An 18,004-nucleotide genomic window follows, 5' to 3' on the forward strand; every position below is an offset into this window, starting at 1 on the left:
AATGACTTCATATGAAGTGAGTGACATAATCAGGTGTGGTACTATGATTATGAAGTGAAATTGTTCTGTGCAAACTAAAGGTTTCCTTTTAATAATTATTTAAATTTGGAAATAAATGTACAGAAATTGGACAATTCAATGGGCTTTTATTTTGAAATGACACATCAGAATGACTTCATATGAAGTGAGTGACATAATCAGGTGTGGTACTATGATTATGAAGTGAAATTGTTCTGTGCAAACTAAAGGTTTCTTTTTAATAATTATTTAAATTTGGAAATAAATTTACAGAAATGGGACAATTCAAAGGGCCTTTATTTTGAAATGACACATCAGAATGACTTGATATTCAGTGAGTGACATAATCAGATGTGGTACTATGATTATGAAGTGAAATTGTTCTGTGCAAACTAAAGGTTTCCTTTTAATAATTATTTAAATTTGGAAATTAATTTACAGAAATGGGACAATTCAAAGGGCCTTTATTTTGAAATGACACATCAGAATGACTTTATATTAATTGAGTGACATAATCAGGTGTTGTACTATGATTATGAAGTGTAATTGTTCTGTGCAAACTAAAGGTTTCTTTTTAATAATTATTTAAATTTGGAAATAAATTTAAAGACATAGGACTACACAAAGGGCCTTTTTTATAAATGGCACATCAGAGTGACTTGAGAGTCATGTCCTAAAATCTTCATCATTTCCACAAAATAGCAAATATTTGTTGTTTATCCATTTATTATTTGTTTAGAAAATTATTTATTATTACATACATTTCCTGTCATTGACTTTTGGCTTTTATTTAGAAATTTGTTCCTCTGCACGCTATTACCGTAATGTTCAGAATACGACGTTCCACCAAATCTAAGTGGGGGCTGGCTTGACCAAGCTTTTCCAAGTGGAGGCTGGCTTGACTTCAGTGAAATGAGCTACAGATAACGGAGTGAGCGGATGGTCCTTTCCAAAGTGCCCGTTTAAAGTTGACAAATTTAGTGAAAAATGAACTATTGCAGCCAAAAACACCCTTCGTCATTTTGCATTAAATTAAGTGCAGCTTCTAGAGTTGTTGTCCACCATCTACGTCACAGGCAAGAGTTTTATTATTAGAGTTTACTATTAGAGTTTCCGAATACCGTTAGGGGGGGAGGGGGGGTCTTTTAAACCTTATTCCTTCAATTAGTAAGAAATAACATGTTTTCTTACTATCAATAAACACAAGTTAGGAACTCAAATTCCACTCTATTTATTTGTTTAAACAGTTTATAATTTTGGGAAGGGAACTTATGATACCAAATTCAAGCAGTACACAGTCACTATTTATGCCATGTTAAAGACATGATTTTAATTTCAATTGGAAAATCATTAGTAAACTAGGAAAGTATATTTCAGGAGCAGTGGAGTCGTTTTTATTTTTTTCTTATTCAAATACTGTGCTGCTTTCATACAGTGAGAGAAAAGAGGCATGTGTGTGTAAATTACCTTTTCAAGATACAAAAATACTTCTCATTTGAAGCCAGTGTAGACCACAAACACCGCAAAAAGAGGTACTGCTATGACTAGCCACCAATTACACTCCAAATGGAAATTATTAGTTACAAGGCTGTTAAATAGATTCAGTTCATCACAGAAGTGGGGTCTCAAAGGAAGATGCTTGCCAACCCTTCCACGAGGCAGAAAGCCACAAAACATAATTAACTGCACAATTTTAGGATGATTCATATTTGCATAGTTGATAAACTTAGTAAATGAAATGATTCCACATCATTGCCCTTTTGCCCAATTCAGCCTCAGAGCACAATCATTATCATGTTAAAATTACTACACAAAATAGTTTTCAGTCAGGAATTCAAAGATGCCACAATGACTAACATCCCATTCCAAAACAGCATACATTTTAATGTAAAATGTTAGAATTTATTCATAAAATGCTCATAAATCATGGTCTAGGAGTGTAGAAATCAGAGTTACCCTAAAGCTAATCTTCATCTTTCCATTTTGATACAGATTTTTTTACTCAGTAAGAGTTAAATGAACTGATGATGTAACAGATTTGATAGACCAGTGTCGTTCACTAGTGATTACAAAATTCAAGACAAGAGGCTGGAAAATATCTACTTTAAAGCTAAATGCAACATAAGACTCATCAGATCTATTACAGTATCACAGTCATTTTACCTGTTATTTGCTGTGAGATCACACTGAAATCCAGATGGCTGGTGTGAGAATCGAACGAGGGGGCATCGAGCATTGAGGATTTTCTGGACCCCAACACAGCCTGGACTGAACTGATCCACACACTCACCAATGACTGAGAGGATACTTTGAGTGACATTCCTCTCAGATGCCCCCTTCTTCACCTGATACTCAAGAGAGAGCCCAGAGCCCTGTCATTTTAAAAAACAAAATAAATCTTTATGTCCAGCCACTGCTTTTTTAAATATTCTATTCTACAACAAATTGTATTGTAAACATCCAACAACACTTTATGGAAAAGCTCGACAGCAGGACACATCCCTGCCTGAAGAACCTGCTGGCGCATTTACTCAAATTACTATAAATAATCATATTACAGCTAACCTTGTGTAACTTCCTTCATTCATTCATTGTCTTTAACCACTTATCTAGTTCAGGGTTAGAGTGGGTCTGGAGCCTACCCGGAATCACTGAGCGCAAGGCAGGAACACACACTGGAGGGGGCGCCAGTCCTTCACAGGGTGACACACACTCGAACAATCACTCACACCTACAGATACTTTTGAGTCACCTATCCACCTACCAGCGTGTGTTTTTGGACTGTGGGAGGCAACCCACGTGGACAGCACACCAAACTCCTCACAGACTGTCACCCGGAGCAGGACTTGAACCCACAACCTCCAGGTGTGAATGCTACCTGCTGCGCCACCGTGCCGCCCCTTGTGTAACTTGTTTCTTAAAATTAATATCACAGTTTGATATAAAACATGTCCCAAGCCTGCTTCTCCAACCATCAGATATAAATTTAAAGATGGTTCAGGGGTGTTAAGAGCTTGCAAAACTTAAAATAGATTCCACAATTCTGAAGCCACTGTTATGTTACAGCAAAAATAAAACAGAATTGAGTGTGCAACATCTGGCCTTTGTTCAACACAGAAAATAAATGAAAGTACCCATTTCAAATCATCCCAGATACTGACCTTCTTCTGGTTCTGACCACTGACACTATCCAAGTCAAGGAACATGTCCAGGTCACAGCCCAGCCTACCAAAAGTGTTCACAGACGACCCAAAAGGCCTTATTACAGAGTCTGGAAAATAAGCAGCAGCAATATCTCTAAGAAGGGAGCACACCAAAAAGCGAAGGCCGATGTTTTCCTCTGTGAGCTGATAGGCCTCTGTTAGACACTGCAACTGCTGATCTATCTGGGAACATATGGAGAGAGTGAAGACAATAGTTGGAAATTTGAGACAAATCAGCATGTACACCATTAGGAGAGCTATATAATGTATAATTTGTGTGTGTTTGTATGTACACATACATATTATATATATAAATTTATTTGCCTTCCATTCCAAGTTTCCTGTTAAGTTTCTATTTTGCGAGAAACATGTTTGTAATAAGATAGTGATGATACGTTAATATATATCTTTACTGATAGTATTTAATACAATACAAAAATGATTGTTTTCAATTATAATATTTAACTGAATGCAACATGGAGCGCTGTTAGCTGATGCCTTTTGTACTCAATATAAAGTTAATTCCAAAATTAGTTTTCCTGATTGTCAAAAGTAACTTACACTTTCCTGCTTGGAAAGCTGCTGGATCAGCACATTGAGCGGAATGGGGGATTGCTCTTGGTACTTCAGTGCAGTTGGACCATCTGAATGACTGCCTGCCCCAGTCCATTTTAATGAGACTAGACGAGATTTGAATGGTACAGGGGCTTCGTGCTGGACACTAGGTATCGTACAGTTTTCCTTCAGTGCTGCAATGCTCTCCCTGCTGGAGAACTCCACCACAGAATATATGCCCTGAAGAATCACAGGTTAAATGATTATCATAAGTGGGTTTTCAATTTGGCAAGGTTTGTCATAAAAAAACCTCAATCTAAAAAAGCCCAAAATATGAAAAAGTCCCCAAAATGAAAAATCACAAAACGCTAACACTCAGACAAGGTGGAAATTTAGAATAATGAAATATCAAAATTAGAATCTAAGTGACGGAAAAGGGTTTTTTCCCCTAATTCTCTGTCTTGTGAATAAGAGACCAGAGGGTAAAGAGTTGGGGGGGGGGAATTCTGGTGCATTTGTAGATTATCGTACACTTATATAGCACTGAGCAAAGGTCACTGACCACACTGCATTTATTTACTTTCCTGTAAAAACATTAAGAACAAATTCTGCACAGTCCCAACTAATAAATATATCAACCTTTTTCATATTAATCATTGTAAAACTGAGGCTGAAAAAAATTAAACTGATACCAAAGCAAAAAAAAAAAAAAAAAAAAAGAAAACTGGCCCCTGCCAGTTAATTTAGCTGGACAGGAAAGTTTGGTGATAATTTTCACATAGCTTACAAAAGCATACTTAAGACAGAAAAACATCCAGCATACACTTACATAGGTCTGGTAGAAGAAATAGTTCTGTATGTTCCCATATTTAGAGATATAATCTAGAAACTTCTTCTCATTGATCTTTGGAGGGCAGCTGATCAGAACAGACCTTTCGGCCCGTTCTCGTCTTTCTTCTTGAATTGTCGAAAAAGACTCCTTTATATCAGTTGCAGCTAAACATGAAATAAAAATAGACATTAACAAAAATGAAAAATGCTTTGGGGTTGAAGTCATGATTTCATGACCAATGTAGTGAAAGGTCTTACAATAATAATAAAACTTGGTGTACAGATTTTAAGCTCGTCTGTATTGAAAGCTTAAGTTGTTTGAGGAAGGTACAGATAGCTAAGAGGACACTGTCTTTAACACAGTTTTTTTTTCACTTGTATGAATTACATCGCTTAAGTGTTTAACAGTGGATGACGTACAAACAAACAAAACAGTTCGCTTGGTTTGCTATTTGATATGATTGTGCAAAATTATTAGAGTAAACTTAAGCAGCGTAAGCAAACCAGAAAAAAGAGAATGTAACGTGTTAACCAAAAAAACACCAGCACATCAGCTACACAGCTTCTATTTCCAATACATTGTTCAGATAATATACTTTAAAAAATGCATAGGTGTATAATAGGGGCCATGAGCGTTGTAGCCTTTTTTGCAAGTAAGTTGAAAGTCTCTTGACGATGCATCATGTAAGAATTAAGCAGTCAGTATCATGACATCACAAACCCTTGGAGCAGGGGTGTCAAACCAAATCCTCAAAGGGCCAGTGTGGGTGCAGGTTTTCCTTTCAAGGAAGCAGAAGCCCCACACTACTGAATGTCAAGATTATTGATTGAATTATTAAGATATTGATTAGATTCATTGATTAAAAACAGGTGGAATGAGATGTTGCTTCTGCCTGGTTGGAAAGAAAACCTGCACCCACACCAGCCCTCAATGAATTTGGTTTGACACCCCTGAACTAGGGGGGGTGATTTCAAGCTGCAGGTAAGTGGCATTGAGATAAGTACAAAATGAGCCGGGTGAAGGTAAAGAAAGTCTTGAAAGTCATCAAAATGACATACTTATTCGTTATTTCTAAATCTAAACTCCCCTTGCCTTAAAAGTGGTCCTGTAAGCCCCACGCAAGTTTGGAGGACGTAAGAATTCACCGGTTTCAGACTGTCTTTCAAAAATAGCAGGTTCAAAGACGTGCTCGGGCATGACATCGACTGCCTAATTAGTACATTGCACGTCCCAGTTAAAGTGGCTACAGAAGGTGAGCGAAGTGTGAAAGGGAGACATATCTGTAAGGGTTCTCTCCGTGACCCATAACATCAGCTATCTATCTTCAGTAAAGACTCGGTACAACGGTAACGTACCGACTGGAAGCGCCTTGTTGACGGTCTGAGCTTTAGTAGTGAAGCGGCTCCTCGTGAACCTTATCTGAGCCGGGAACTCTGAGTTTGAGGAGAGTTTAACCAGCCTCCTCTGGAACCTACACACGCTGAAGCACGCCGCCATTGCTACACTCTAATGAGCGCATGCACCCTCCTCAGCAACGGAAGCCGCGTAGGGCCAACTTTGTATTTGGAGTTTCAAAATTTCCTTTCAGACATTATATTTTCGATCAACATTAAAATCCAAATTTAGCGCATTTTAGACAGCGTTTATCGTCTGGTTTCGTCACATATACACAACTAATCACCGTTGTATGAACCTATACATTTATCAATCTACCATAATATATTTGTTTACGTTTATTTGACGTTTTCTCATATTTTCAACCGAAACAAATACATTCTGACGTGCAGAAAATGCATATCACTTAAAAAAATAAACTTCATTATTTTATTCTTCACTTGACACAATGGGAGGAAGTGGAAAAAGAGCTCGGTCTCTGAGAAAGAGAACGCCACCGAAAAGAAAAACGAAAGCGCAGATGATGACGCAGGAGGGAGGTCATGCTGCTGGAGAGAGAGAGAGAGAGAGAGAGAGAGAGAGAGAGAGAGAGAGAGGGAGGGAGGGAGGAGAGAAGGGAGAAGCAAACACTAGCTGAGTTCGTCACAACTTCACACACACGCAGCTCGAACACATCAGCTCTACTCTTCTATGAAGGTATGTAGAAATTAATGTTTTTAGCTGTACTCTCGTCGCAAGTTGGTGTCTATTTGCAGTTAGACTGTTATCACTGAGAATTATAAATAAATAATCCTATAAGTCTCTTATAAATTATAGCGCTAATCTGTTTGTTGCATTGACGTCGTATTAAAAATATCTTTAACCAAATATTTCAATAACACCACTCGCAACACGAAGCGCGACTTTTATTTTGAAATGGCCGTTGCACCTTAAATGGTTAAACGTGTTTGCGTTTTGAAAGAATAGAAGGTAGAATTTTGAAAACGAAGCCAGTTTCCGACTTGACTTTCAGCAGGTGTTGTTTATGCTGTGTCCAGGCATTTTGTGTGGTAATTACTCTAGATGAATATACTACAAACATATTTTAGAATATTATAAAAGAGCAACATTATTGTGTTAATTACTCCTTCAGACATTTTTAGCAGCGTCCTTTAGAAGCATTTCTGTTTGGTTCAACTTCTGTGAGCCGTTAGTTCAGATGATTTGAATATGAGGGGGCAGCTCAGTAGAGGCTTCCCTTCCTCTTGAAAAAGTCCCCTCATGTGAAAAGCAAACAATAAAATGTTTCAGCAGATTAATCCCTGAGAAACAGCTTTCTTTGAACTGAACATTCATGTTTTTTTTTTAGGCGTGACATGTAAGTCTAAGTGAAGCACTCTGTTCCAGACTTCAAGGTAGACTCATAATCCAAAATGGATTTCAAGAATGACAATGTTGGAATAGAACTTCTTCTGGCTCACATGAACATTGGAGACATCCTCCAAGCGGTGGAGCACCTGTACTCTGAGAGAGAGGAGGAGGAATCAGGGGTGCTGTTCGAAGAGTGTCTGTCACAGGACGAAATGGATGAAAATGAGGAGACTTCAGAGGACTTGGTTTCACACATGCAGAATTGTGGAAAGGTCCGGTACGGGGGTGTGTCTGACTTGCTAGCCTTCGTAAACATGGTCTCCAACTCACCACCGTCCACACTAAAAGACCTACAGAAAGAAATTGGAGTTCTGCTGAACAAGGTGAGCCCAGATTTGTAAAAATTCTGGTTATTCTGGATGATTGTTCACTTGCTAATGTAATCTCAAGCATGGGCCCTATTGTGAATGAACAAGATCTTATGATTTAGTCTGATTTTGAGTTTCATAAATACTATTTGTTCTTTGTCTGTTATAAAACAGTGTGTATTTACAGGAAAAGAGTTTCTTGGCACACACGAGTGTGACTGCGGTCGAGCATTTTTGCATTAGTGTCAATTGATTTGTCTCCTGGCCTTTGTGTCATGTGCACTTCCCTGTTGTACTTGTGCAGACAGACATGGTGATTAAGGAGGGACGTTATCGCATAGATTTGGATGTGCTTCTGTTTCCTTGGAGACTGACCTACAAAGCACCAGGCATAGGCCACATTCCAAAAGGCTCCTTCGGAAAAGTCCACCTGGCACAGGACAATGAAACACGCAAGAGAATGGCATGCAAACGGGTGAGTCCAAAAGTTCAGGAATGTCAGCTACAGTTCACTGACTTACCACTCTTAATATTTGTGTATTCCAGGCAGGGACATGACTCACTTTCCCATCAGTTTATAACAGTACATCCTGTTTGTCTAGAGGGAGTTATTAAAATTTTTGCTCACTGCAGCTAATTATAGAAGGCTATGGCAAATTCTAACATGGGTAATATAATTATATGATCAAAGGTACTGCACGCAAGAATAGCAGTGATGCCATTTATAATTATGCACATCATCCAAAGGTGCTCAAACTACAGTTCAATATAAGTTTGCAGGGAAGTAGAGAATTGGTGTCTTGATTGTTTAAAATACTCATGTGTAAATCACAAGGCACTTCGCCACTTGAGGAACAGAAAAACAAAAGTGTCTGTGGTAGAGAAACAACCTGCTCTCACTGTTGTTGATTCTGCAATGAGAGAATATTTTCAAAAGAGGAAGATCATGTGCTAGGAAAGAACCTGACTGACCTAAAATGCACTTTGGGGGATTGGTCTTACACCCTACCACAGTTTACCACAGATTTGACCACTTTTCAGTCATACAAAGAGGGCAACCAGGGTAAATGCTATGCAAAGCAGCAAATGAGCATTCAAACCCAATTACAAAGCATACTTTTTGTGAAAAAAAAGTTTAAAGAGTTTACAGATTTAAATCTTGATGTTTATTACAAAAAACTTCAGATGAAACCCACTGCAGATTGTTGTTCTCATATATGTAATGTCTAATACTGGAACTGCTGTTAGTTTTTCCCAAGTGTTTGGGAGTGCCCCAACATTCGTTATCTTGTAAGAAGCTGGAAAGGTGCTGACTAATGCCGTTAGTACTTATGTCATGACTCTCCCCACATTTTTCCTGCGTTTTTTACTTTATGACTATTTATTACAGCAATCTCTCATGTTCATTTGCCAAGATTGCCATGCTCTGAGCAGGACATAACTGGATTTTATAGTGCCAGGCTGACACAAACTATTCGTCCTGATTAAAGGAAGAAAGCATAAAAAAATAAAATTTTAATTTTGTAGATTGCAGTATGTCAGTGTCTCAAACCCTTGTGCTTTCATTTCTTAAAAGCCCAAGAGAACTGTAATGATTTAAGCATTAAGTTCACATAATGTTATTGTGTATAAGCTTCCATTAGTTATTAGCTGCATCAGCCACACGGCTTCGGTACACAGTTTATCTTGGCTCCTCAACTATATATGGTGTAATGGAAAAATTGGGTTTTATAAATAAATGTCTTACTAAAAACACCTTTAACTTTGTGCAGATCCCTTTGGAACATTTCAAACCAGCGGATGTGGAAATCCAGGCACGGTTTCAACATGAAAATATTGCAGAGTTGTATGGGGCATTGCTATGGGAGCAGAGCGTGCACCTTTTCATGGAGGCAGGAGAAGGTGGCTCAGTTTTGGAAAAGCTGGAGAGCTGTGGCCCAATGAGAGAGTTTGAGATCATCTGGGTCACCCAGCAGGTTCTGCGTGGACTTGAGTACCTGCACTCACACAACATCATACACCATGACATCAAACGTGAGTCAGAGATTTATTGATACTGTAGTTTTGGATGTTTTTCTTTTGTTGTATAATACTTGTAATATTTAATTAAAATTTATAGTGAACAAAATATTTTTATTATGAATATTTGTTTGTCAACCCCTAAAATGCCATTGCATTTATTTAAGATTCAAGGGTTAAAAGTTCTTACACTCTCCTAGAACAGTTTGTACCTCATGTAAACCACAAACAGCATCAAACGTAAAAACTGAAAAGGAAATGATGGTCTTCAGGTAAATCAGATTACACCTTTGTCTGGTAAAGGGCAGTCAGCCTCTTCAGAGGAACTGAAATCTAGGGCATTAGGAGGAAGTGGTGCTTTTTTTTTTTTTGGTCACAGGCTGGTTTAAGTGTCTTGCCTTTTGAAAGGCCCGGAAACACAGACAGCAGTCAGTGAAGACAAGGGGAGCTGTGCTCCACACCACTTATTTTCCATTTAGTCAGCCTGAAGGCCAATCAAAACGCAGAACTAAAAATCATGACCTTTCAGATGTCTGGAAATTCCAGTCGGAGGCATGCAAACAGAGAGAGGCTATTTAACATACTGCCGGACTTTGGCTTAACATTTAGGCTATACATGTCTTTAAGTATGAGTTAAATAATAGTGGACCAAGGTTTCTAGATATTTTGGTCTCTGTCCATCCACCAACTTCATACTTAGATCTTTATTTCAGTTTGAGAAAACAGACCAGAATCTCAATAACATATCCTGAAGATCACATTTCACAGGTGGCTAAATTACAGGTATAATCTTTAAAAACCTCTCTTCCTTCTTTCTGTCCTTCTCTCATTGTAGCCAGTAATATTGTTCTGATGTCTGCCAAAGCTGTGCTGGTAGATTTTGGCCTAACCGTGCAGATGACAGAGGATGTGTATATTCCTAGAGACCTCAGAGGAACTGAGGTGAGTGCATGTCAAAAACATAATCTAAGTTTGCAAATGTCTTATTCTTTTTATTACTATTATTTATTTGTCTGTTTCTTTATTTATTTTTGTTGTAAACATTATTAAACTCTATAGTCAGTCTATGATATCTGAGTTGACATATTTCTTTATTTCAAATTAATTTGTAGATTAAATATTTTTAATGCAATGAGAAAGCTTCTGTTTAGGGATGAGTTAATGCCTGGCCTGAGATTAGAAACACTCTTAAAGCTTGACTCTATGCTTTTGGATATATTTTAGAAAATTGTAATCATAAACAGGATAAGATTATCCTATGCCAATCCATTAGAGCTTCAAATATGCCCCTCCCCACTCTCTTCCTACTTGCAGCCACGAATTTCTGTTATAACCTATTGTTTAAATCCTACACCTAATCTGTAAGGTTGCTGTGGCCATTTATGATGGGATCAACAACATTAGTAGATTAGTAATTATTGTGTCCAACTGAGGAAGACAACAGATAAACTTAAGCATACTTTTTAAAGAAATCCAAAGGTCATTAACCAATAAAGATCCCTGGTGCTTCACTTCATTTTCCTTTGGATTGCACCTCTTTCTGGGAAAATCCCAGAAGTACAAAAAGACACTGAGAGTGAGTGAGAGAGAGAGGCACACAAACACACACACAGAGAGAGAGAGAGAGGCGCACACACACACAGAGAGAGAGAGAGAATGTGCGTAAGTGAAAGAGAGAGAGAGGGGCACACAAACACAGAGAGAGAGAGAGGCACACAGTGAGAGAGAGAGAGAGAAAGTGAGAGAGAGAGAGGGGCACACACACACAGGGAGAAAGAGAGAGACATAGTTTCTAGACTGGAAAGTCCAGTGAGCAGATGTTTTTAAATTCTGTTGACAGACCCTCTAAAAGTCCCCATGAAACAGTGTTGCTCTTGTTTACATTACAGCCCCACAACCAAAGATATTTTAATTTCATTTTATTTTGTGCTGAGAATGAGTCGGCAATTTTAGAGGAGCCTTACGGCTGCCCAGTGGAACATGTTTTACATCTAAAGCAGTAAATTACAAAACCTTCTGCAGTATTCTTGTTAGCATGAGGAAATAAACAGCTATAAAAACATCCCCTTAAATATTCATAACATTTCCTTATGCAAAGCATTAATGTTTGCCAAACTGACTTATTAAATTACAACACACACTACGCATTACAAAATAAAAGTGCCAGAAGGATAATATGGTGGTCCGTAGGACAGGTGAGGAACTTTAATCTTGGATGGTAGGATTCCTGCTCAAGCCCTGCTCACTCAGTTCCATTCTGTTGAAACTGTATAGCCTGTTTTAAGACTCATTATTGTCACAGAGGTGTTTATTAGGTTTTCTGTCTTTGTGCAGATGTACATGAGTCCAGAGCTGGTCTTGTGTAGAGGACACAACACGAAGACAGACATCTACAGCTTGGGCACCACAATTATTCACATGCAGACAGGGAGCCCACCCTGGGTCAGAAGATACCCCCGTTCAGCATACCCTTCTTACCTCTACATAGTGAGTATGCTGTGTATAGACCTCCATCTTTTGATGTGTTACCGTTATCACACAATTCTTCCAGTACAGCAAGTTAAACGAAATACATTTTACTACGTTTGTTTACATTTTATACAGTTTAGTTAAATAAATTATTGACATACAGTCTGATTGCATACATGTGTCACGCTGTGACTGCACGAAGAAACTTCTGTATTGTGGTCAAATGTCACCAGATATACCTCCTACATATAAGAACCACATAACACAAACCGAAAATACCACGTTGGTGGAGGTTTTGTCTTTTTGTGAATTATTTTCTTGTAGAGTGTCAAATATCATTCAGCATGTTCAGTGTTCAGTCTTCATGTTCCCCTCGAAATGACAGAGTATCACAAGGCCATTGTAATCGTGTGATGTGGTAGTTAGTTCTCCTTTCCATGATTTAGCGTGCTCTCTTTTCCATTCCGTATAGGGTTTTATTGTGAAAGAGTTCTCCACACTGCTTTTTTTGTTTTTTTTGTTTTTAAGCAATCATTTGGCAGTATTACCGCTGGGGCATTCTGTGCTGTTTCATTAATTATTAGAAGCCCCTGCCAAAAATGAAAAAGAGGAAACTTATTTTAACAGCTATTAAAAGAACAACACATAAGGGGCACAGCCCATTAGCCCTGCCTTTCAGTTCTCTTTTCTCATATATTCTTCTTCTGTGTACAATTACCAGTGATTTAAGTTTTAATTATTTATTTTCAGATCTGTACTTGCAAAAGAATTTGTGTTTGTATTCACAATCTAAACACTATGTATCTCTTTATCTAGATCCACAAGCAGGCTCCTCCTCTGGAGGATATATCAGAGGACTGCAGCCCCGCCATGCACGGCCTGTTGGAACGGGCAATGGCGAGGGCCCCATCACAGAGGAGCTCTGCCACAGAGCTCCTGCAAGAGGAAGCCCTCCACCCTTCTCGAGAAGACCAGCCTCGCTGTTGGAGCCTGGACTCTGCTCTTGGAGAGGGCACACACCCACTCCTGCGGCAGCAGAGTCAGATGACAGACAGTACACAAGGTAAATTATTTACACTCACACAAACACAGATACTCACACATCCTGTCTGTCTACTCATTTGCATGCCTTAAACTTCTTGCTTATTTTAGATTCCTCATCGCTGTACACGGAAGACTCAGGCCACTGTAAAAGGAAAGGCTCACTCTACATAGACCTTGGAGCTCTTGCTGGATACTACAACTTTGTGAGGGGACCACCAACTACTGAATATGGCTAAAGGTTTTTAAACCGAAGCATGAAATGTACTTGAGGATACACATTTATGGGACCAAATACACCCAAGGCCTGAAGACATGCGCAAACATGGATCTTGTTTATAAAAGTAAACAACAACCCTCTGCAGTTTGCATGAGCATTCTGACTCATTCAGTAAGTTCTAGTCACAGATTAATGGGCTTAATTAACTTCACAGCAGGCTGGAGACAACGTGTCCAATATAGGTGAACGCTAAGCGCTCACATTCTTGAGAGTTTGTGTTTAGAAAACGAGATGAGTAATGAGTAGTAACATGTTAGTGAGAATTGTAATGATGAAATGACGACAAAATGAAATTTTCCCTCGATTCTTAATGCAGGAAACCTCCATAAGCACTAAAACGTTTCACAGTGCTAAATTACAGTCAAGAGCCTGATGCTTAGCCACATCCTGCCTTTTGTGGCTCCTCTTTGCATCATCATCTCAATATCAACACACATTATGGGAAGAACACATTGTTTTTTTCCGTTCATGAGGCAGGACCTCTTGGAAAGACATTCTAAGAAAAAAAGATGTAAAACTATGGATATATAGTGAAAAATATTAATGCAATGTCTAGTACAGCTTAACTATGTGCGTATATGGTTATAAGACCTACATTTTTATGATGTTTCTAACCAGAATGTTAAAAAGATTTGCAGGATCATATCTTTTTTTTTTATATAATATGCTTAACCATTTTAAATTCCACTTTGTGTAGAACATAATCGTGGCATTATAGTACAAATACGAGACAGTTATTGCATTGTAAAATTATATAGATATTTGTTCAAGTTGCCTATTTTGAATTGTGAGTACTATATCATTTTCAGAAGGCTTTTGAAATTGTTGTCATTCCTGTGGAATGTGGTGGTGCTGAGTAGTTGCAGTGCAAAAATCCACTGGATCATGCTTTAGATGAGGATTTGACATAGCCATAGCATGATTCGTGTACAAAATACTGATTCTTTTATGTGAATCAAAGGAAGGTACAACACTGTATCACACTCTTAAATGTTTAACAAATTAAATATATTTGCTAAAGGATGAAAAATGCCAATACATTTTCATTATTTTCTTTGGTATGAACATTTATGTTGTAATTGAACATTTTAAGGAATGTGGATGTGTTTGATGGGATACAATAAAATTACTGTTAATAACCTGTCTAGCCATGTGCTTTTTTTTCTTATTTTTGGTATTTACAACTACGTCTGTGACATTGCAAAGACAGTGTCTGTCTATCTACGTGGCGTCAGTCAGTTTCTTTTGAGTATCAGTCTGTCACATTGCAAAATATGGTGTTAGCTAAGCTTCTGTGGAAATGTTTGGTGACACGGAAATGACTGAAAAAACACTGAAGTAAAGCTGCTATATTTCAGATGCGCTGGAATTCGTTTGAAAAACCATTGCCTTAAACACTGTAAAAGAAATGTGTCATTCAGGAAAGAACATATTACTATGTAATTATAATTTCTACTTCATTAAATTTCATATCAAAGTCAATCTTACTTACACCCCTTCATACATATTAAAACAACTATGCATTTTTGTTTATTCGTTTGTGAAACTGAACCCAACTACAGAATGCAGTTCTTTAGAAAGTATGTGGCAGAGTCTGCTAAATTTTAGCACCGATTGTACCAGACATTTCATGCTTACATGCTTACTATCACAAGCACACTATTCAGATATAGGATCTAGGTGTAACCCACAGTCCCTCAAAGTTTGGTGTCTAGCTTAAAACATGAATGAGCAACAGTTTAAACGTTGAGTGACAAGCAGTGATCAATTTTTAGTAAAATCATTGAGGTCCATCTGATTTTCCCCACTAAAACAAATGCTAAAAACTAAAAAAGTTTTCTTAATCACTTATCGAATAACATTATTCAAGTAAGAACACATTATAGATCAATTTGTTAAGCAAGAACAAGTTGTGTTATAGCAGTTAAAATCAAGAACATTTAGCAAAAGCCTCTGCTCACACCAAAAAAATTAGATTTTGTTTTGGGAAGTGTACCCTCCTGTTGAGCAAATGCTTGCAACTCAAAAACTCTATTGTGAAACCATTTAAAAATATAGGTGTTAGAGAAAGGGAATTTCTCTGCCATTTTCAGATGAAAATGAAATGCCTAAGTGACATGAACATTTTAGAAACTTTGCTTAACACTGGAATTCAAAATCTCCACTCAGAGTTAGTGTGTTGAGGACATGCCCCACTCTTCCAACAGATTTCTGTTGAAAATAACACGGAAAATTGAACATGAGTGTAACTTGAGAACTAAGAAATTAACTAAACAGCAGAGGGTTACCCTTTACCATAAAAAATCAAATTTGTTCTTTTTTAAGTAGAAGATGGCTTATCAAAGAGCAATCTCTTCAGAGCCAAAGGTCATCTGTGGTGGGATTTTTTTTCATGTTGTACATGTACTATTTGTCACATGACATTTGCATCTGAGTAAGCAGAAATTCCATATGTGAGTTGTATACTGACACAATGGTGGAGCATGCAACATTATCACAGCATGTAATTGTACACTGTACCTTGGTGAAAACATAGATCTGCATTTGTGTTATGAACAAACTCAATTTCCAGAAAAGTCAGGACATTTTGTAAAACACAATAAAAACACAAATCTGTAATGTGTTTCTCAGATTCTCTCAGATATTCATTTAACTAAAAATGTATTTCTATAAGGGCGGCACAGTGGCGCAGCAGGTAGTGTCGCAATCACACACCTCCAGGGACCTGGAGGTTGTGGATTCGATTCCCGCTCTGGGTGACTGTCTGTGAGGAGTTTGGTGTGTTCTCTCTGTGTCTGCATGGGTTTCCTCCGGGTGCTCCGGTTTCCTCCCACAGTCCAAAAACACACGTTGGTAGGTGGATTAGCGACTCAAAAGTGAGCGTGTGAATGTGTGTGTTGCCCTGTGAAGGACTGGCACCTTGCGCCCAATGATTTCAGGTAGGCTCTGGACTCACCACGACCCTGAACTGGATAAGGGTTACAGATAATGAATGAATGTATTTCTATAGTACCCACTGAAAAAACTTGAGTTTTTTGTCAATTTTATGCCTGCAACAACAAAAAAGAAGTTGCAAACAGGAAGTGTGCAAAACAGGAGTTCAAAATGAAATGAAAAGAAAATTCATATTACACTGTTTTGAAGCATTACATTATAAACCGATGAATATAAAAGTATTATAAGTAACATCCACCAAGGCTCAGTCTTTGCAAATCAATATTGATCATTGCTTTACACTTGATGCCAAACATCATGAGAGCAAAAAAAAAGGAAAATTCCAGCCCATATAGGGTAAGGCTGGACATCATTGCAGAATGTGTAGGACCTTCAAGCCCTCATATGGCACTTCATAAGTAATGTCAAACTACAGTAATAAATATAACCACATGGGCTTGTGGATATTTAAAAAAATGGATGACAACTAAAAATCCACCACTGCATCAAGAAATGCAACATTAGTTTTTAGGAGAAAGCCATACATTACTACTATGCAGAGACGAGTTCTCTGAGACCCAAACTTATCTTAGATGTTCAATAAGACCATAGAAACATAAGCCGTGGTCTGAAAAGTCTATGTTGCGGCTTGTCTCATAAAAGAATTATGTCATGTTTTCCAAGCTCATGACAAAGGAGATCAGCCAGACTGTTATAGAAGTGATAGGTGCAAAGCCAATATCTCTCATGATATGGGGAGGCGCATCAGTGATCATGGCATTGATGATTTGCACATGTGAGGAGTTTCTATGGATGTGGAGGCTAATATTGTTTTTTTTTTAGAGAGAGAGATATATGCTGCCTTCAAAATGATGTCTTTTCCTGGGAAGTCCATAGTTATTCCAGCAAGAGTGTGCCATACCTCATTCTGTACATGCTACAACAACATGGCTTCACAAACAAAGTGTGTGTTTGACTGACCTGCCTGCATTCCTGGTGTATCCTACAACACGTCATGAAGAGGAGAATCAGGCAACGGCTGAAAATCATGGACGGTTGATCAGCTTGTATCTTGTCAGAATGGGAAATATTCTGCTTGAAACATTAACATTTGTTATCCTCAGTTCTCAGATGATTACACAGTGTAATTAAAAGGTGATATAACACACTGGTAAACATGGGCTTGTTTGAGTGTGTTGCAGGTGTCACACAATATTTTGTAGATTATTTACAAAATACAATCAAGTTGTTCAGTGAAAACAGTAAAAAACACTTTGTCTACTTTTTTTTTTGTGTGCTTTTGTCAGTTAAGTAAAGCTTAGAAAAATGCACAAAATTAACTTTTTAAATTGCATTTTACATGCCCCAACATTTCGGGAAATGGGGTCTGTAAATATAAACAAATGATAGACTTAGACAGACTTTATGGTCATTCAGATCAACACTGTACAGTTCAAACGAAATTACGTTGCATAGGCTCATAGTAGATCAGGGAGAAATGCCGTGCAAAGTGTGATGCCTATGTAAACACATTCATGTC

General features: G+C 37.9%; 2 protein-coding genes across 4 annotated transcripts in view; one reads left to right on the forward strand and one right to left on the reverse strand.

The window, feature by feature from the left end:
• mtpap (mitochondrial poly(A) polymerase) overlaps nucleotides 1-6,166 on the reverse strand; it is a 19,808-nt gene extending 13,642 nt beyond the window's left edge. The window contains exons 1-5 of the mRNA XM_066664655.1: nucleotides 5,964-6,166; nucleotides 4,606-4,772; nucleotides 3,783-4,016; nucleotides 3,180-3,404; nucleotides 2,182-2,390 (exon numbers count right to left, since the gene is read on the reverse strand). Coding sequence (XP_066520752.1) covers nucleotides 2,182-2,390; nucleotides 3,180-3,404; nucleotides 3,783-4,016; nucleotides 4,606-4,772; nucleotides 5,964-6,105 — 977 coding nt within the window. The 5' untranslated portion in view covers nucleotides 6,106-6,166. The remainder of the gene's footprint in view (nucleotides 1-2,181; nucleotides 2,391-3,179; nucleotides 3,405-3,782; nucleotides 4,017-4,605; nucleotides 4,773-5,963) is intronic.
• map3k8 (mitogen-activated protein kinase kinase kinase 8) lies at nucleotides 5,550-14,656 on the forward strand. 3 transcript variants are annotated; one of them, XM_066664658.1, is made up of 8 exons: nucleotides 5,550-5,589; nucleotides 7,352-7,736; nucleotides 8,026-8,196; nucleotides 9,494-9,755; nucleotides 10,576-10,682; nucleotides 12,075-12,227; nucleotides 13,026-13,272; nucleotides 13,362-14,656. In XM_066664658.1, the coding sequence occupies exons 2-8, from the start codon at nucleotides 7,416-7,418 to the stop codon at nucleotides 13,487-13,489; spliced, it is 1,389 nt and encodes a 462-aa protein (XP_066520755.1). In that variant the 5' UTR covers nucleotides 5,550-5,589; nucleotides 7,352-7,415; the 3' UTR covers nucleotides 13,490-14,656. The 3 variants fall into 3 exon arrangements, with proteins under 3 accessions (XP_066520755.1, XP_066520753.1, XP_066520754.1); XM_066664656.1 differs by lacking the exon at nucleotides 5,550-5,589 and adding an exon at nucleotides 6,623-6,699; XM_066664657.1 differs by lacking the exon at nucleotides 5,550-5,589 and adding an exon at nucleotides 6,947-7,052.
• The last annotated feature ends 3,348 nt before the right edge of the window (nucleotides 14,657-18,004 follow it).

The sequence above is a fragment of the Hoplias malabaricus genome, chromosome 3 (assembly GCF_029633855.1).
Source record: "Hoplias malabaricus isolate fHopMal1 chromosome 3, fHopMal1.hap1, whole genome shotgun sequence".
Taxonomy (NCBI): Eukaryota; Metazoa; Chordata; class Actinopteri; order Characiformes; family Erythrinidae; genus Hoplias; species Hoplias malabaricus.

Excerpts from the sequence above, each read along its gene's own strand:
- map3k8 (XM_066664658.1), top strand. The coding sequence starts at position 7,416 with ATGGATTTCAAGAATGACAATGTTGGAATAGAACTTCTTCTGGCTCAC. Across the intron at positions 8,197-9,493 it reads AGAGAATGGCATGCAAACGG|ATCCCTTTGGAACATTTCAA; the intron begins GTGAGTCCAAAA and ends AACTTTGTGCAG. Across the intron at positions 13,273-13,361 it reads GATGACAGACAGTACACAAG|ATTCCTCATCGCTGTACACG; the intron begins GTAAATTATTTA and ends TGCTTATTTTAG.